The following is a 20834-nucleotide window of genomic DNA, read 5'->3' as shown; positions in this document are numbered from 1 at the left end:
CAGTCGGTACAATCAAGTCTGAGCAAATGTGCTTTTAAGGATTTTACCTGCCCTATCAAGGCATTTCGGTACTTACCCACAGAAACCCCTTTCTGAATTCATGCCTAACTAGTTCGGAGTGAATATTGGCAGATGGTTTTTCCAATATCTGGGTTTAATTTTCCCTACCTTCTTAGCCTACCTACCTGTCAGCTGCCCCACATCCACTCTACGCTGTTCCTATTGAGGCATTATTCACATATTCATATGAATTATTAGAAAAGACATCAGTTCTATATATATATTCTGTGAGACTTCTGATCTCGGCAGGTGTTAAACATTTCTATAGGTATTCCATATGATACATTTTAATAAGGATGTTTTGGACATGCTTATACAAGCACACTTTTCTTATTACTTCAAGCCTGATCTTTATCACTGGACTTCCTGAACCATACTTTTGGAACCAGATGCAGGTGGCAGAAACAAATGTTTCAAATGCAGTACATTATGCGGATTTCAGCCCTGGAAATGAATACTGAAGTTAGGATGGTCTGATTTGCTGCAGCTGACAGAGACATGGAACAGTAGTGCCTGCTACAGCCTGGCAGAGGCTGAGGAGTCCCCTCAGTCTCCATTCTTGGTTTGTGCACAGCATTTAAGCCACAAAGCTTCAGCTCCACAGCATCAGCTGTTTTCATCTGAGACAAACAGGAGTAACTTCAAGGAAGCGGAGCATGTGGTTGTTCTCTGTGCTGATTAGCACTGGCTTATGGTACAGCCCACAACTTGCAAAAGTTGCTTCCTATAGAGCATGATCTATAACTATCAAGAACCTGTTTGCATTCAAGTGCTCTTTCACACAGCTCTGCCAATGAGCACAGTCTTCTTTACTACTTTCAACAAAGAACCCTGAACATACCTCCAATCCTTTCATAGGTGGGAAAACAACACCACAACAAACACAAAATGATGATACTGCTTTGGAGATGTATTTCAGCTGCTCAGCACATGAACCGAGAGAAGAAACTAGAAAATCTCCAGCTGTGCCACGAGATGGTGCTCAGCCCCCTCTGTAACAGGCACATGGAATACCACCAGAGACAGGAAAGGTTGCTTGAGCTGGGTACTGACACCCCCAACCTAAGCGTGCACAGACAGTTGGGCTCATAAATGATTCTCTCTATGCAGCCCTGCTGGGTACAGCATCCCCCCCTGCTGGATACAGCATTCCCTGTAAAATACCACTGTGCTGCTGGAGGAGTCACCTGGCCAGTGAGAAATTGCAAAAAATACCACTGAGTGAGTCTGCTGAGCTGGAAACTTGAAATCTACTACACTTGCAGTGAAAATCTTGAAGTTTGGATAACCTTTGCAGTTCATTCAGGAAAATAAGCTCCATGAGAACTATGAAAGAAAAAAAAAAAAAAAAGTCCTGCCTTTTCATACAGTTTTCATGCTGCCCCATCTGCTCTGTTGCATTTTAATATGCTTGAAATAAATCTAAGTGTGACCAGTGAGAGAAATATTATAAACATTGATTACAATGAGAACTGGTCAATGTTATCGGCATTGCTTTCAATGGCAATGATGATTTAGGAAGAAAGTTTCCCTTAATCTAAAATTATCCTAAGCAGCATAATATCATAATACAATAAATTGGAAACAACAAACTTTTAGTTCCATGTTTTGTTATTCTAGAAAGAATGAGTGAGGCTAATTTTCTGTCCATCACAAAAAAAAAGGCAGTGATATTACTCACAGTTGTTGCATCAATATTTTGGCAATTCTAGGACTGTGATCAGTATTTTCATGAGAGAGACCAAGTTGTGGTAATTGGGGTGTATGCAATTACTATTACACTATAACAGTAACTACCAGTATGTGATTTGGCCAACTGTGTACTGACCTCCAAAAATCTCAGAGGTCATCTACAAATATGCTTCTTTCCTTCCTTTCTTGTATTAAATTTAAATGGGAGTTGTGACATGATATTTGATGCCATCTGCCACAGTAGAACTGGCTACATTTTAGCCCCAACGGATATTTAATTTGTAACAACCCTTATAAACTCCTGCCTTCCTTCACTACTACTGAGCCTGTCACCTTACAAGCCTAGAAGGAAAAAAAAAACCAAAAAACTCTCACACTTCTGTAGCTCTTTCAAGGGGCTTTGTTGCAATTTAAACATTTTTATATTATTTCTGCTTTTTTAAAAGAATTATGAAGTTCCAGCTGCATTTGCACCTGGCAGTTTTTCTGTCGCACTGAACGTGCAAACCCACTTTACTCAAATTAGACCCTGTGCCATTTTAACTCTGCAAGATGCAGAGGTCTTCGACTGTACGTGCCAACTGGAATGGAGGGAATCCATTCAAATCTAGAACCCCGCACATGCATGCAAAAGGACTTGGGTTTGGGGACAGCGAAATATCAAACATATGACATCTTCCCCAACTCAGCTAAGAAAGGTTTGTTGTTTTGCATGCAGCACAACAATTTGGCAAATACTGTCCCTCCTCTCCAAGGTAAGAGCTAAAGTCCAAGAAATCAAGAGGAGCACCATGCTAGATGGAAGACCCTAACCTTGTTTAAATGCTTGAATGCTGTGAGAACATTTTTCACTATGCAGTTCCAAAGATGTGAACACCCTGGTGAAGGTGGTAACAGCTTGCAACCTGAAAGTTGCTGATGTGAGTCAAAAGCAATACCAGCTATATTTCTTCTTTTCCCTACCAGCTCAAAACAGTGGGCTAAATAATTTCAAATAAGTTTCCCCTACAAAAAACGGGAATAGAAAACACCCTAATCCAAATGATGTCAGCATGCTAACAGTTTCCTAATACACAATTAAACCCTTACCTGAACCTACTCTTGCATTAACAGTTAATTAGCATAACAACTTCCCTGTTTTGTTTCAAGCTTATTGGTGATTCTCGACTTCAAATTCATGAGAAAACAAAAATAATATGATATCCTTGGATGATTAAAACTGTACCTGGTGATTTGACCTCCAATTCATGATCAGGCCTGGATACTGTGAAATCCACCAAGAGGAAAAAGCTATTTTTCCATAATGAAGCGTGCACACATGACTGTTTAATATAGCAACCACTGAAGTGACACGAATCAAAAAGATATTTAACTGGGAAAATGACTTGAGAAATTCTCTCAGGCTTTCTAACTTTTCACATTCAGACTGAAAATGTTCAGCATATTGCATTTTCCACTACCTAGAAAATGGGTTATGATGATATAAAAAAATCTTCACCACCGATGAAACATATCTGTGGCATACCAGCCAGGTTCCTTGTGATATCAAGTCTTCCCATGCATTGTATTCCCTTTGCACAAGAGAAGCAACGAGTCAACAACTGTTTCCTTGGCCCTGAAACCTCAAGAATCAGCTTTTCCTGAGAGGAGTAGAAGACAAGCAATTAGAAAAGAAGACATCACTGCTGAAAGTTTGCTAAGCGCAAGTTTCCAGAGACGCGGCAGCAATGCAAGCTTGCCATATGCATCATACACCAGTGTGCACCAGCTCGACCAAGCGAGACTCTCTCTGGGAGAAGGAGGGTTCTTGTTCTCTCTGACTCATTCTGTACCTGCACAAACAGTAAATAACTCTCAGATGCTTCTTTCAGAGGGATACCGCAAACCTGCAGCTCACCTTTCCTCAGCTCGTTTCAGAGAGGCCAAAGTTCAAGCACAGAAGCACCAAAGGATGTTTTTAAACTAAACTTCTGCCTTACTCCTCAAGCATCTGCGTGCAATTGCAGTTCTTTGCTCCCTGAGAGAAACTTTCCAGCAGCAGTGCCTTTTGCTAGACAAACCAGCCTTGCAGTGCGAAATACAGGCAGTGCCATGGGTCACGGTGGCAGCAGGACTGTAGCAGTCACTGCTGAAATTGGTGGGTGGTGTGAGGACTGTTAAGCGTGGAAAAAATCTCCCAGCCGTGGAGAGGCAACTTTTCTCTGTCATTATCAGCCCTCTCACTATTCATTCATGGAAACAGTACCCCGTATTTGGCAACAGTATCTAATGAAATTCAACAAAGGCAAGTGTAGGGTGCTGCACCTGGGGAAGAATAACCCCATGCAGTAGTACAGGTTGGGGGCTGACCTGCTGGAGAGCAGCTCTGTGGAAAGAGACCTGGGGAGTCCTGGTGGACAACAGGATGACCACGAGCCAGCAATGTGCCCTTGTGGCCAAGAAGGCCAATGGCATCCTGGGGTGCATCAAGAAGAGTGTGGCCAGCAGGTGGAGGGAGGTCATCCTCCCCCTCTACTCTGCCTTGGTGAGGCCGCACCTGGAGTACTGTGTCCAGTTCTGGGCTCCCCAGTTCAAGAAGGATAGGGAACTGCTGGAGAGGGTGCAGCATAGGTCTACCAAGATGATTAGGGGACTGGAACACCTCTCTTATGAAGAAAGACTGAGGGAATTGGGTCTCTTTAGTCTGGAAAAAAAGACGGTTGAGGGTGGACCTGATCAATGCTTATAAATACTTAAAGGGTGGGTGCCAGGAGGATGGGGCCAGGCTCTTTTCGGTGGTGCCCAGTGACAGGACAAGAGGTAACGGGCACAAACTTGAGTATAGGAAGTTCCACCTAAACATGAGGAGGAACTTCTTTACCTTGAGGGTGGCAGAGCACTGGAACAGGCTGCCCAGGGAGGTGGTGGAGTCTCCATCTCTGGAGACATTCAATACCTGCCTGGACGCGTTCCTGTGCAACCTGCTCTAAGGTGGGCCTGCTCTGGCAGGGGGGTTGGACTAGATGATCTCCAGAGGTCCCTTCCAACCCTATGATTCTATGATTCTATTTAAGTCCTAATGCAGTATTGTTTGATTTTAAGACAGTTAACAGCCTGACGTGTGTTAATCCCAGAAACAACACATTTAGTACTGCTACACAGCTCCCCGATATTACCACTCACACAGCAAGTTTCCTCAAACTCAGTACCTCATGTAGAAAAAGAAAAATCAATGAAAGAGAAAAAGAAATGACCAAATGCTCAATGCCTGGACACCATAGATGACTCTGTTTCCATTTACTTTTCACCCTCTATTTCACTGTAAGACAGCAAAAGCATTGCCTTTTAAGCTCTATAGCCTGACGACCACAAACTTTGAAGGCTATAGTTGCTTCCTGAGTGTACTGGATATGGCTGGGAGGGAGTTAATTTTCTTCACAGCAGCCTGCATGGTGCTGTGTTCTGGATTTGTGAACAAAACAGTGTTGATAACACACAGGCTAGGGGAGAGTGAGTGAGCAGCTGTGTGGTGCTTAGCCACCTACAGGGGTTAAACCAAAACACTGAACGCAAGCCATGACAGCTGATCTCAAAGGAACACAGATCAATTTATACAAAGAAAGTGGCCTAGGTAACAAACTAAGAAACATACAAGTTTTTCTATCATAGCCTTTTTTTTTTCCCCCAGGCATCCTGGCTGAGATCCTGCAAACACTGCAACAAGAAAAGAAGCCAGACATCCTGTTTTCCCCAAACAGACATAAGAAAGGAAGCTCGTAATATAACAACTGGTGGGTAAGAGAAAAACATTGTTGACCAGCAACTAGTTAATTCAATGTATTATTAAAACAAAACCCAGCATCACATGACCTCAAAAGTCATCCTACCCACAAACTTCAACCTTGGAGTAACCTAGGAAAACCCACAGCATCTTTCTCCTCTGACAAAAAAAAAAAAAAAAAAAATTAAAGAGCATGCCAACTTTTTAATATTCTGTAATCTTTGCTATAGCATCCAGTATCCCAATATTTAATTGGAATTTCTAATATTAAGTAATGGGTATCTAGCTTAGTGACTGACAGGATGACAGATATGGCTGTTTTGACTCTGCCCCCTTCACAACAGTTCTCATTTTTAGTTATAATTCCATGGAAGGGGTCAGATACTACAGAAATTGAAAATTCTCTCTATAAAAACTTACAGTACAAAGACAACCTTTCAAGAAGCGGCGAGGAGTCAAGAAAAGCTGCTGGGAACGATAGCCAGTAAACTGGCATAGCTGTTTTCCAAAAGCCGGTCATTGATTCCTGACAGATGACTGCTGAGTTTCTGAGGTTAGTTTTCTTTCCCATTAGGTCCCACCACAGCAATTTAGTTAAAAATAATGCAGAATGCGTTCTGCCAAGCTCTGCTCTCAACGGCACCATGTCTTCAAACTGATGACCTTGGAAGACCTGCTGAAGTCTCTCCCTGAGCACTGGAACCAAAGAATCAGACTAGAGACTTTCAAAGGATGCGACAGCATTAGCTGGAAGATGAAGGCTAACTGCTGCTAACTAATACCCGGGGCTAGCTGAAGTTTTGTAAACATGGACTTGCATTTGTAGCCCAGATTTACAGCCCCTGAAATATGCTGGGATGCAGGAACCTTGTGATATCACAAAGTGCAGTTTAGGATTGCAGAAATTAATTAATTATGCCACAGCAAAACCTTAATCTTCATGGCCCTGTCTGGATGAGGAGACACTGTGAAAAGCTTTCGCTCATTACACCCAGTGTTCTGTACCCAATAATACCAATCACTAGAGCCTTTTTACCGGTCCCTTCTTATCCAGTATCCGCTGAGCCTTAAGGCTTACTGGTTTGGCCTTAAATTTACTGATAAGGTAGCACCAACATAGCAAGCAGTGCCTGTACTGATTAGTGTTTGCTTCTCTTTTTCTTTTTAACTCTTCAAAGTCTCATTAGAGATGCTCTCTCTGGGTTGTTCTCAGACAAAATTAATCACATAAAATACTCACTTCCTCCCAGACCCTAAAGCATGAGTTTCCAGGTTTGTGCTAATTTTCTTTGAATAAAAGAACAAAGTGGATGTTCTAGCAACTAATTACACAATCTAATTTATAGAAGACATATTGTCTAGACAGCAACGAAGCAGAGCAGCTTCTCGTATGCACTTCACCTTTTGCCTCACCCCAAGATGGAAGATTGGAAGATGTCCTTGTAGAACCCATCCCGCCCAAAGGGTCTTGTGCTGTCCATTGCAACTGGTAACTGCATGGACTTTGTTGCTACCTTTTTAAAACAAGCTCAGGATCACTATTTCACTTTGTAGGGGTGCCAAGCAACCTCTGAGTTGAGAGCTTAAGTCAGGAGGTTTTTTCCCACTGGGGATTTGGAGCAGACTTGAATCGGGCAAGTCTGAGACAAAATACCTCATTTTGTAGTAGCTGCCACAGGGAAGAGGAATTTGTTGGGTTATGTGATAAAGCTCATGCACACCCACAAAGGAGGTCAGAAAGACAACAGCGGGAGGGGGAGCCCAAATATTATCTTCCTGGATTACATGCAGGCCCGTCACAAGGGCCATCAGCCCATCAGAGGTCCATCTGCACAAGCCCAGAGAAGCACAGGGGCACGGCAGCAGGTGGGACCACAAATCAAGGACTCCGGAGGAATGAATGAACCTCTTGTCTGGGCCTCTCCCAGGGCTGTCCCAGCAGAGCCATTAGCCTCAGTGTCCAAGCATGAAATTCATCACCATAACTCACCTGAAGCAGCTCTTGAGATCACCTTTCAGACTAAGAGGGTTGCTGCTTAGGGTCGGACATGTGATACAGGGGAAAAGTAGTTTGGGATCAGACAGAATTAGTATGGGATGTTTAGGGGAGAAACCAAAGCCAGGAAAAGGGAGGAATTTAGGCAATTTAGGGAGGAGCAAAATAGAGGGGTAAGGGGATAGAGCGGGCTGGTCATGTGTAATTAGAGTCTGGTCAGTATGCTAGTCTGGCTGTGCTCTGTGCGTGATCAGTGCAATCTGTCCTGTGTTCTTATTAAACTCCTTTCTAACTCCTTTTTGGGTGAAGGCTCTCTATTCTGTGTGCATGAGGGTGTACAGGGGTCTGAGGGCAGCAACTGGAGTCAGACTGTGGGTCAGAGGGCCCATATGCTCGTGCTGCCAGAGCCCAGAATGAGCGCGGGTCTGGGAGTAAATGTGTGATCACTGACAAAGTGCCTGCCAGGAATGCATCTTCAACCTCACTACTGGTTGAACCTGTGAACATAGAGTGGAGTAGCCTCCCCTGTCTTAGGCTGTTGGATCCAGCATAGTATGTTTTCCTCTAACAGAATTCTTTGTTTACCATCTCACAAAATACCCAGAAGGACTGCTGTTTCATCACCTGACAGGAGGAAAAGTCTTCCAAAGACAGTCTTGTTCCCTTCCCTTCTTCTGCATCGCAGTGCAGCAGCAGCATGAGGCCAGACCAGCGCCCTGAGTCTGAGACCGTTCTCAACAAGGCTGTACAGATGCTACAGACATCAGCTTTGCTTTCACTGCTACAATATGACATACTAATGTCTTGTCACTTTTCAGGCTGCATAAGCGTTCATTTCTTCCTGATTATGTTTAAATGGAGTTAGGAGATACTAGAGTCACAAATATGATGTGTATGTTTAATCACACCTCTTCACTTTCCAAATAATGTTTTCATGTTAGAGTACTATTAAGCTTTTATTAAAATGACAGCAACATCACTGGAATCAGATAAGTGCACTTGGTTTTACAACATTTTGATTAGATTACCACAGCTTCCTATTTACTGATGATGATATGGAAAAAAGAAACCTTAAACCTCTCCCAGAGAGTTACACATCAGAGGTTCTTATTTTATGTTGTTACAGTGGCACTTACCAAAACAAAACACTAATGGTGCATTGAATTAAGGCACTAAATAGAGTAAGCATGGCAACTGAGAAGGGAGAACCTATCTCATATTCTAGATGTCTTCTACTGTCAAAGACCAGGCCAAAATTAATTGGATCTGAAACAACATGCTAACCATAGGGCCTCATAGTAGTGATTGGACAGTGATTTTTCATCCTCTTCCATTTGTGCTTTTAGCAACAGGTAAGAGAAGAGAATCAGGGTTTGCTGAGGCTTCACAAGTCACATGAAAATAGGTAACGGCTTGTCTGGCATGCTTTAGTGAGAAGAAAAGCCCTCATTATGAAACAACAAGCAATAAGATGGAAGTATTCGCTGTCCCAAAGATGGCTACTTTTGGGAGATCCAACCTCCCATAAAGGTAGTATCAAATCACGTGACTGACTACTGACACACCACATAAAAGGTTTGTGACAAGGAGAGAGAACTAGGGCCAGATAAATAATACAAGCAGTATCCTAGAAAGAACACAAAGTGAAGACACTTCCAAAAGCTTGTAAATCTGTAGCACACACAGCCCTGTCCTCCACACTGGGTAGAATGCTGAAAACTGTCCTGATCTGGACTGATACGAAGTGGGGGTCACTGAAAAGGGAATAAGGAAATTAGAGACTGGATACCTATGAAAAAATGAAGACAAATCAGAGCACTATATATTATGACACAAACTATAAAATTACCACAGTTTTAACTTTCTTTGAAGTGAACTATGTATTTCAGGAAACAGTTTACAGGAGATGGACCAAAGAGCTACTCTTCTTTAGGAAATACTATTTAAAACCCCAAAACGTATCTATGCAAAAATACAAGGGTATTTAAACTATACATATTTTCCCCATAAATCCTGCCAACAAAATTGTGCTATCTGTTATGTCTGCATTATGTTGAGGAATCATTCAGTGCACCTTGACACAGTGCATTTTGGGACCCTGAGCCTGCTTTTGGTTGTGCTGATTTTACACTCAGAGGAAAAGAGAGTTACGACCCAGTTACATCTGTGTAAGCAACAGCACTGTTAGGTCCTTCTAAATTCAAACTCTATCAGTATGCAGAAACAGATAGGATCAGTTTAGGCATCCTTAAGAGTGAAAGGTGAGGACGAGATGAGTAATAAAATAAATACACAGAAAGTAAAAAAAAAAATCCTGTTCTATGAAATTATGTTAGTCTTCCTTTTCAGAACTGTGAGATACGACAGTGATGAGGAACATAAGAGAGGATAAGAAGAAATGAAGTGATGGAAAACAGTATTTTGCATCAGATATATGACAACCCAAAAATGTGCAAGCTAAAAACCCTCAATCCTTTCAATTCAATGAAAATTAAAAGTAAGTATATTGAAAGTTAAATGCTCACCTGGGACAATATACCAGACACCTCTCAACCAATGTGAGCTGTGGTAGGCTCTTTAACCTATGCGTTCCATGAGACCCCAAAAGTACAGCTCTGTTTACATTTAAAACCATGCACCAGGTTCCTTCTATTCAGTTAGCAATGGTGACTGCTTGATCCGAAACTCTTCAACTAATTGGGAATCCCATTTCTGAAGTTACTTTGAAACACTTCTGCTCATTTCAACAGACCCTGGCAGACCCATCTGCGTGTGGATAACTCCCTCTGCACAAGTAAATGTCAGTGTGCCTGCAAGAGTGGTTACAGTGATATTTGGTCTGCTCCTGCCTAAACGTATTTTATTCATGCAAGATTATACACTCTTTCATCAATCAGTTCCCAGCAAGTTCCCTTCTAGGAAGCAGGACAGATGACCTGAGACATTGCAACACACAGCAATAAAACACAGTGTTGGAGGGGCTAGGAGTAGGGTTGTTCATTTTCAGCAAAGTCTCATAAAAATAAATTAGGAAAATCCAAAGTGTTTAAAAATAAATAAATAAATACAAACCTTCAGAGGAAGACTGTATTTAAAAATGCAACAGGCTCAACTATTAAAAATGCATGGAAGCAAAATGATTCAAGTTGTTTTGATGCTTACGGGCAAACTAACAAAAGCACTGGATTCAGAGTGTCTTCCCACTGCTCTGATTATAGGATTCTCTTTTCCCTTTTTTCTTTTTTGAATATTTCTCCCAATTACTGCTAGATTTTGATTTGCATGAAAACCAGACCATTGCTCCTTGCTACTAAAGCTGATTTCCCACCCGACAATAGTCTTCCATAGCTCAGCCTGTAACAGTCAGCTGTCATGAAAAGTTAAAGATGATGACAACAACATCAGATTGTTGGCCAGTACCAGAGGAACCGATATGGATACTCAGACAACATGCGTCAACAAGAACTATGGTGCAAGTGTTTAGATAGTTACAGGTAGCTAAGCAGCAAAAGCGCATGAACTCTTAGGAAGCAAAAGATCCTATTTTTATGCAAATTTCCTCAGCACTGCTGGGTAAGAACTGGCAATCTCGGCAGAGATTCAAGACACTTTTTCCTATTAGCCACTGTATCTTGAAATACAGTGAATACAGCGTTAAAACTTCGAAGAGCAAAAGGAATTCAACAAGAGCTGTCAAGCTTTGAGTCATACAGGACTAATCCCACACAGCCGCCCTGCAACAGGGCTGAAAAAGGCTGCTGTTCTCAGTATTGTGAGCTCATGATCAAGCTCCTACATGATATCAGGGCTCACACGTCAGCCAATGCTTTGGCTTGTCCCTGGCTACAGGCTCCCAGGGACCACTTCCCAAGACCAAGAAACTAATTGCTTCCACTTCCCTGCAAAGTAGGATCTCAACCACCTGGCAGTGACCAGGAGAGAAAGCTGATCTATTATCTGCTTCTGCGTGTATTTTTTTTTCCTACTTGCAACCACAGAGAACCTTTTAAATTTTGCAAATACTGTACATGGGGAAAAAACCCAAACAACTGCTGTCTGCTCTCTGACACTACAAACCTAGTCTTCATCCAAAATACGGCAAAGCTGTTAAGAAACTGCTTCACAATAAGATTCTCCTGGTGCTGCTACTATTGGCTCTGCTACTTGAAAACTCTATGTTTGCTTTTGGGGCTACAACACACCTCTTTCCACCTTCCTGCTAACTTGAATGGGACTCACTGGTGAGCAAAATGACCACATGAAAACACATGGACCATCTTTGCCTTTTAATCCCTTATAGCATTTCTGAAATGATGTTTAGCCTTCCATAAATCCTTCTACATAAAATCTAACACAGAGGATCTGCCAGTTCAGGAATCTGGTTTCAAGCAACATAAGCCTCAAAGCACGCTTGAGAGCTAAACAGCTCCATTCTTTGGGAAGTGCTTTTTACTCTGAGGCCTACATCAACTTCGACCAGCTCTCTGAAGTAGAACAGAAAAAATTTTGTTCGCTTAATCAGTCTAAAATTGGATATGATCTTTCACTATTATTTTTCACACAGATTCCATAAGCCTTCTTCCCTACTTTTACAGACTGAAAGGGATCTTCAGTGACCCAAAGATTCAGCTAGAATTTATTATAGAAACCTGAGTGGTAAATGCTATACAAAAGGTTATCACATAAGTCTGGTGATATACTCAAAATCTAAGATTTAATTTTTCTTTCTCCTATACCCAAATAAAAATGACTGAATAAATATCAGGTTGTCACCATTCTGAAATAAAGTGAGAGTTTGAGGTGGGTTGGTTTTGTTTTGTTTTTTAAATGTGCATACCTTTTTTGTAGTGGAGAAGTGCATACAGTACCTGTTGTTACTCATATGTGGTTCTTTAAAAGTTTTCATAAAGACAACAGGTTACCAATGAAATATAATATCAGCTCATCTGGTTCCTCAGGTGCTCTTCTGCAAAGCTATGAAATAACAGTTCATCTCCTCCATGGAGAAACCTAACACAAAATTTTCACATACAATCACCATAACGTCTTCCCTCCTCCCCCCCAGCTTCATATCCCACCCAACCCTTCAATTTCAGAAGATTTTTTTTTAAAAAGAAAAGAAAAAAAAAGAAAAGGAAAGGAAAACAGCTTATAAAACAGCAAAGAAAATAAAGTTATTTTAATATATATAGAAAGAGAACAAAATGAAACTTGAGGGAAAACTTACTGGCGTTACAGTTTATCCTGATACAGTCTAGATGGGGAAAAATAAATGAAAGATGAAATTGCATCCTTCAAGGTAACAGCTGCAGACATCCAAAAACAATCAGTCCACCCTTCCGGGGACAGACACACGCAAAGAGATGTGGCCATTTTATACTTATATACAGTCTGAACAAGTTTAGGAGTGGGTGTATATGTACAGTATATTCTACGTAAATATCTGTTACATAAATATATATATACACATATATATACACATATGTATAGAGAGATATACCAATATACATATATATCCACATGTTGACACAGAAAGCTATTTTCTTTTTTTAGAAACCTATGCATCTAAGAGTATCTTCTACTCCAGACCATGAACTGATGTGAATTACAATAAAAAAAATTGACAATTAAGGCACAAATAATCTCCCTCAAAATGCAAGTCATACTCCACTGTCATTTTGCTTTTTAAAGACCTTTAGCAATTTCTCTGAGAAGCTTGAAGCTCATAGTCAACCTTTACACTTGGTTTCTTTTGAATTAATTTGTATTGTTATTGCATAAATACACCATCTGTCCAACACAGAATACCTGTAAAATCAGCCTATGAGATTTGTTGGTGCAATATTTAACCCTTTCCAGCTCTCCCAAAGACAGACCCTCTTCTCATTCCCCCAATGCCAGCCCAGAACATTTAAAATGTGCACAGACACATTTGACACTGTCCGTTCAGGTGAGGAAAGGGTTAACATACTGCCCAGTTGTGTCCTGTCATAAAATGGCCACTTGCAAACAGCTAACCGCACGAACGCCCAGCCCAGATTTCAGCTAGTTCTGGAGGTTGGGAATATCTTTTTTGGTTTTTTTTTTGGCTCGGCAGGAGGAATGGGGATTTCTTTCAAAGGTCCCCAGCCCTGCCAGTTCCTCAGAGCCCAGTCTCGTCTTGCTGTCTGAACGCTAAGACTGAATGGGATGCTCGTAACGTTCAGGGAGAAGATGAAATGGGCAGTGAAGTGGCAGATCTGGGAACCTTTGCTGGCCCTGCTTCATTCAGAGGTTACAGGCAAGGGAAGGATGAAGAGGGGTACATGGAAAGAAAAATAGAGTTATGCTTGTGGAATCTAATAAATGGTAACTGAGAAGTCTGAACAAAGAAAACAATTTGAGGTAGGGGAGCCTAAGCTAGAGGGCTTCTGAGCATTACTTCTCTCATTTAACACATTAATGCTCAGCATATCTCAGGACATGACCCATAAGAGGATCTTTCATTTATAAATGCCTACTTACAGCCTTAGCGAACATCCATTACTTTTGTGTCTGACATGGGCGAGAGCTATCATATCAGCACTATTACGTATCTTGGGCCATGCTGACCCTCCTCAGGAAATCAAGGCCAGGAATAATAGCACCATGCTACTGGACACAACTAAAGCTTTGACCAGCAGGGACGGTCATATTTATTACAGAGATATGGCCCAGAAAAAGAGATTGTACAGAATGGCAAAGAAATACGATGTGGTTTGCTGCTTAACTGGACCAATTTTATGTTTACTCAGACAGATGTAGGGAAATTATTTCAGCAACTGAAACTAAATACAGTTCTTAAAAAATGAAAGGGGGAAAGAATAAGAATCTATAAATAAAAAGCCATAATGAGCAGGGGCACACCAATCAGGAACAGCATAGCCAGAGAGAGTCTGTTTTCAAGCAGAACTTCTCTTGAGAAAATCTGGGTTTGGTTTTGTGCGATTAGGTTTGTCATGTGTCGTCAACCGCAACAGAAAAGTGGGAGCAAACAGCCCTGGAGCAATTGGTACGATCACCGTACAGTGGTGGCTATATCCCTTATAGGAGTTGGGTGGGGTAAGGGGAGCTCTGAAGTACATGCTGGGGAACCTCCCTCCACGACCTGCTGGAGAGTGAGAGTAAGAGCGAGAGAGACTCCCAAGTCGCACTGCAACCAAGATCAAAAGAGCTGTTACAGCTGGAACAACAAGGGAATATCTTATGGGCTAAACAGTAAGGCTGCTGGAAAGGGAAACATGGCTGGTCCTCAGCAACATTCATAAAATTTAGAAACTAAACCCATTGTTGTGTTATTGATGTCTGCGAAGAAGTTTTGCATGTTACACATTTTTGCAGCAGTACCGAAATAACCATGTCCCAGGGCTTACCCCCAGGCTGAGTCACTAACTGCTCCAAGTGAAGGGATTGATGCTTCTAACTGAAAACCAGTGTAGCCCTTATCCCGGCTGCTAGACTTCTATTTCAAAGGACAAAGAGAGCCCAGGCCACAGAGGGGGTTGCCCTGACAACTACCATGGTGCTATGAGATCTCAAGACTCTGCGAGCACAAAGGCTCTACAATGCCATGTGATGGGATGCCAGGCAGAAGCACACTCCAGAAGGACCAGCTCTTCAACAAGTCTTGGTCCAGCTGGGTTAGCGGGGCAGCTAAGCAAGTGCATCTGGCTGTGCTGTTACACCAGCACCACCACACTCTCCACACTACCCTCAAAGAACAAGCACAGGTGTTTTTTTTAATTTCCTTAATTCTGAGCCTTGCCCAAAGCAACCAAAAAAAAAAAAAAATCCAATCATTAATACATGAGGCTGTTTTCTCCCTGTTGCATCCCTTTAGAAAGGAAGAAAATACCTCTTTTCCTCTAAACTAGTACAACGCTACAAATCCAGAGCAGAGGATGCTTTCCCTGGCAGTAAGGTGCAGGTTTAGCCTGGTCTTTGTGCTCAAAACAGCAGCAGCTGGAGGATCCAGGAATAATTTAAAAAACTGCTTGGGATTTCTCCTGCACAGTACCAGGGCAGTAAGACTTCTGGTAATCATCATCTGGGGCTCTCAGCATTATTATTGACTTCTACTGACAGGATTTGCTTTATTTAGGTATGGCTGTATTCCTGACTCAAAGGTTTCCCTTTGCTTTAAGTTTTGAAGATGAGTATGCCTGAACAGCTGTAAATCCGGTCACCTGCCAGTTCAGCAACTGGATGAGGAATCTAAGGACAGCAGTAAAGTGAAAACAGTCTGTAACTGCATGGGGAGCAGGATGAACTTCCCATCCCAGCAGGATGAGCTGTGAAGATTTTCTACAGTTACTTTCTTTCATTATGATTCCCAATGTAAACCAGAAGCTGCTTCCTTAGTGCTCTGACGGGAAGTTTTCCAGAGCACATCACCTGGAAAATAGGCCAAAGACCCTCTCCTTGGAAGACGTTAAACAGCTCCAGTGCAATTAGCTAACACTAGGGATTCATTGCTTGAATGGAGATCTCTTTAGTAGCAGACGAAACTCTCTGCAAATTAGGCCTGTATTTCTTACCATTTGTATCTTTATGCCCCAAAATAGCGATATTTATTTGACACGCTAAGGCCCCAGGCTGTTTTTTCCCCTGAATCGGGCAAGAAAGTCACCCTTGTTGTGCAAGGACAAAGAGTTTGCTCCTTTTGATGAGCATCCACATGTGGTTATGGAAGAGCACTTTAAGGCAAGACTAGGACAAGAAAGATAATAGGGCGCCTGACTGTTTCTAAGCTCCCTTTAGGTTATTTCCTACAGGGAAACCAGATGAGGTCCTGTGCACGCTCTTACCTCATGTTATAGTGTGGCTCCTTCCCTCTCTCCTACTTGCATGCAGTCAGACTGTGCACCCACCTGTAACTGGCAGCTGACAAATATTTTTGCATGTCTATGACAATTAAAAAAAAAAAAAAAATCAAGAGCACTTGTATGTACTGATCATAGAAAAGAAATTTATTAATGAGAAATTAGTGAATGAGCATACACTTGCAGGTATGAGTGTATGACTTGCACAAAAGGAAATCTGTCATAAAAGTTCACATACATTTAAAAAAGAAAAATAGAAAGATGTGCCTGCTCTGTTTTTATGTTGGCATGACACAAGAAACTTTGCATTTTGGAGAGGCAAAGATGTTTTTGACACCCCTGAGGAGATACATTAGGAAAAGATAGGCAAGAGGGATGATCACGCTTCCTTACAAGAGGACTGACTCAGGTTAACAGGAGGTAGGCAGTATGTATTCTAGTCAGTGACCTTAAGATAAGCCAGGCCAGGAAAAAAAAAAAAAAAAAAAATCCTGAAACATTACTTAAAAAAAGTCAGTGACACTATAACCCTCCCACTCACCAATGGGAGGGGAAAAAAGTGAAGGTGTATCTCCCTATCAGACCAGCCATTTCTTTCCCTTTCTGCACATCTTCTCAGCATCAGAAATTATTCCCAAGCATGTTCCAAGCCATGATTTGCTTCATTTTTCTCTCTCTGTCTCTCCTTCTACTCTAGACCTATTTCTTCAGAGTCCTTCTCAACAGAAGTGAGATCTGTATCACATTTGGACTTCTGATCTTCACACAACTAACACCCAAACTACTGTGAGCCGTGCTGTCAACATGCAGATTGCAGCGCCGCGGGCACCCCCACGGGAAAGGTCTGAAACAACTTCCTCGCCCCTCTTTCTCCGAGAATTATTCATCGCTGCTCCTCCTTTCCCTCCCACCTTCTACAGCAAGCACCCAGCCGCCCCGGGCCCACCCACGCCTGCCGTAGGGCGCGTCCGTCCCCCTGTTTGGTTTGGACACTGAGTGCTGAGGGGGTGAGTGGGATATGCCAGCCCCTGCAGGCTGCTCTGTACGCTCTGTTCTCAGGGCTGTTTGCTGTGCGGGCCGCAGGCTTCAGGCCTTTGAAGGGTTGAATACCATCTTTTGATTTACCATGGCTGATGGGGTATGGGAAAGCTGTACAACTGAAATACACAGAAGAGTTTAAAAAAAAAAAAAAAAGAAAAAAGAAAAAGAAAAAAAAAGAAAAAACAACGTAGGGAAGACCTTAATAACCACACAAATGATAATAAGTAATCAAATGGAATAGATCAAAGACGAGAAGAAAAAGACAGCTCTTAGTAATAGTTATAAATGACTTATAAGAAAAGCACAATTAAATAACTCACCACTCAAAACAGTCTTTTTGTTTGCAGACATCTGTCACGGGTTAGACACTCGGGGATGCTGACACGTAGCTAGTCAGCACCGAGCATACTCAGGTCTTCAGAGGTGGTGCTGATGACTGTTTCTCACTGGTAAGGGGATTTTGGCAGGGTTGGATAATCATAGAATGGCTTAGGTTGGAAAGGACCTTGAAGATCATCAAGTTCCAACCCCCCTGCCATAGACAGGGAAATGACGATTTGGTTATCGTTTGTGACATTTTGGCTATGAACAGTCTCCTTAAAGAGTTAGATGTGACTTAAACAACTGAAAATGAATGGCTCTGGTAAGGTCATTCCTCCTGAAATTCTGTTTCTTCAGCAGCAAGCTACCTTTGCCGTTCTGATAGAAGGAAAGTCCTGTTTCAAGGAATGTATCTGACAGCTTTATAAATCCAAAGAGAGGAGGGATGAGGCTCAATCCAGGTTCCAACAGTCTAAACTACCCTTCTGTTGAGTCGGGCATGGAAGGAGAGCGCTGACAGGTTTCCACTGATGCAGCCCATAGTCCCTTTTGGGGGAGATTCAACCTCACAAAAGTTTCCAGCTGAAAATCTGGAAAATCTGGCATACACACTGCTTCAGGCTCTGCAACTATACAAAAATACCCTTCAGCTAACACTGGGTTTGGTTTACAGATTTTGTCCCTGTATTAAACCATCGATGACACATCTCTTTCCAAACATGCGTACACCATATGTCAATTCTTTATCCATGTCTTTTAAATGCCAGACAGTAAGAGTTGAACAGTCCACCTCTAGGCTAGGTGATGGCATAACAGACCCCAGTTGAGTGTTAAAAGTAATCAATGCCAATCAGGTACATAATGTTGACAGGCCCTCGGGGAAAATATTGCCTGCCAGCATGATATAAGGAAAACTGGAAAAGAGAGAGCAAGCTGTAAAAAACTGTAAGTACACTCAGGGTTATCTAAATACGCTCTCCTCCTATTTACACAGGGACTAAGTCTAGGAGGCCCCGAATACCCAAAAGGAGCAGTTCCTCCTATTCTCATTGATTTTAAAGGAAGATGAAGATATAACAAAATCAGACAAGTGGTACCTTTCTCAGAAGAAAAAGCGACAATTTTTATGAAGTCTGGCAGTTTTCATGCTGTAGTACTTTTCATGTGGGAGTATCAATGGCGACAGAAGCAGCACTTACTGAAATACTACCACATCCCTAGCAGGTTGCAAAGTATTCTGTCTTCAACAAAGAGACAAACTAAGGCGTGCAAGGAAAAAGAATTGGCTCTAGGTTACAAGGGGGTAGTGTAGAGCTAAGCAGATACTCAGCTGCCCCATCACTTGTCTGACAGAAGCGTGCTACTGCCAGTCTTCCAGTGATTAAGTTTACTCTCTGAGAAGAAAATGGCTAGAAGTAATTGCCAAGAAAGAAAACAGTGGGGAAAAAAATAATCTAATTTTACCAGATTATTAGCACCAACTGTATTAGATCAGAAGAAAATGCGGACACAGATAGATAGATAGATATACACACTCAGTGGAGTTTTGTGAAAGATTCTCTTTGCATATGCAAGAATCCTCAACAGCAATTCTTTTGAGCTGTTCTCCAGCAAAACCTCACAAATCTATGAAATTTTCCTTCACTTTAAGTTAATATAGGCAGAGATGGCTATCATCAGGGTGCTGTTTCTCTTTATTTGAGAACTTACTGTCATAGCTGAAGTTGATCTGTCACTCTGTCATCTAGGCCAGTCTGGATAGCACAGCAACTGCTCCTATGCTGGCTGGACACTCAATAGTGCTTTACAGTTCTCCAGTCAAGCTAAGCAGAGCATATATATATTCCAAACAGGAACCCTATAGCATTTTCTATTTTTTTATTTTTTCTTAATAAAAAGCAAGGGTTTCTATGGCCCTTTAAATGGAGACTCTTTGCTTTTAAGAGATATAAACTTGTTTAAAGGCATCTTCTTCTCTTCACTTTCCTATTCCAAAAGCACTTATTAGAGTCTGACTTGCACTTTCAAAACCAAAAAGACATGGAAGCAATTTTAAAAAACAAGCTAGTTCCAGAGGACAACAGCTGGACAACATATTGCCCAGGTGAGGATGAGGAACTCTAAAATCACTACTCAAACTCATCTGTGGTGCAGCAAGACCTAGACAAACTTACCATTTCTAGCTGGGACAGGAGTTAAAAAAAACAGGAACCATTACTACAGGTATGGTCATATAATAATTGTTTTGCCCTCTACAAACAAAGCCACTACATGGTTTGCTCCTGATATCACCACAGCAGGGCTTTGAAGATGCTGATACTGTTAGCTCAGAAAATAGGAAAGCTTGTTCCAGAGGATCTTAGAATTTTGAAAGCTTTCACAGACCATGCATACATCTTCATTTAGGGCACGCCACATATTAAAAGAGGTTTAACATTTTGCCCTATATTGATAGTTCTGCCTGTCTGACTCAGAATCTCTTCTTAGTTATATTCCTGGATTCACAGGAAGCAACAAGTTGCATCACTGAAAAGTGAAAGAAAGCTTCAACTCGTCTATTTACATTCTTTAAAAAGGCTATTTGCCAATCAGTACAATACCTAAAGACTGACAAGAAAATGGATTGAGGCTAATGTAACAGCACATTCACTCATTTTTCCATTGTTCTTACTTATTGTTGGACTTGTTTCTAATTGTCCTTTTTTTATTATTTTCTGGGAAAGTCTAACTCTAAGGAGACAGAACACAACCGTTTGGGATGGGAAGGGATGCACTTTTATTATTGCCTTCATTTTAATAAACACACAATCAAAAACCCCCAGATTTACTAGATATAAAAAGCCCTAAAGGCTGAAAGATATACCAATTAGAAAAAAGAAATAATTAGCAAATTTGTAACATAGACCAAGTTGTATCAAATGCTGCCAAATTCTGTAAAGGGCATGGGATTCACAGGACTTCTGATTGCCACCATATTCACTTTGCTTCCCTCCCGCGTTTCGGTTTGACTGTTTTGAGTGATGCTGGATGAATGAGGGATGTAACTGATCAAAAGATGGACCAAGCAGCATGTCTCACACAGAGCTCACCAGTCCCAGACCAAGAAAGGAAACTTAGAAACTTA

General features: G+C 41.7%; 1 protein-coding gene across 4 annotated transcripts in view; it reads right to left on the bottom strand.

Annotated features, from left to right (window-relative positions):
- The window catches only part of NRXN3 (neurexin 3), a gene marked incomplete at both ends in the record, with an annotated part of 989746 nt that overhangs the window by 661984 nt on the left and 306928 nt on the right, over positions 1 to 20834 (bottom strand). For 2 of the 4 annotated variants that reach the window (XM_082484857.1, XM_082484858.1), the window contains one exon: positions 12736 to 12762. The exons of the other annotated variants lie outside the window; for them this stretch is intronic. In XM_082484857.1, coding sequence (XP_082340983.1) covers positions 12736 to 12762 — 27 coding nt within the window. The remainder of the gene's footprint in view (positions 1 to 12735; positions 12763 to 20834) is intronic. 4 annotated transcript variants of the gene reach the window in all.

This window comes from Vanellus vanellus (assembly GCF_965231255.1).
Source record: "Vanellus vanellus genome assembly, chromosome: 6".
Lineage (NCBI taxonomy): Eukaryota > Metazoa > Chordata > Aves > Charadriiformes > Charadriidae > Vanellus > Vanellus vanellus.
This window is presented reverse-complemented; position numbering and strand designations above follow the sequence as displayed.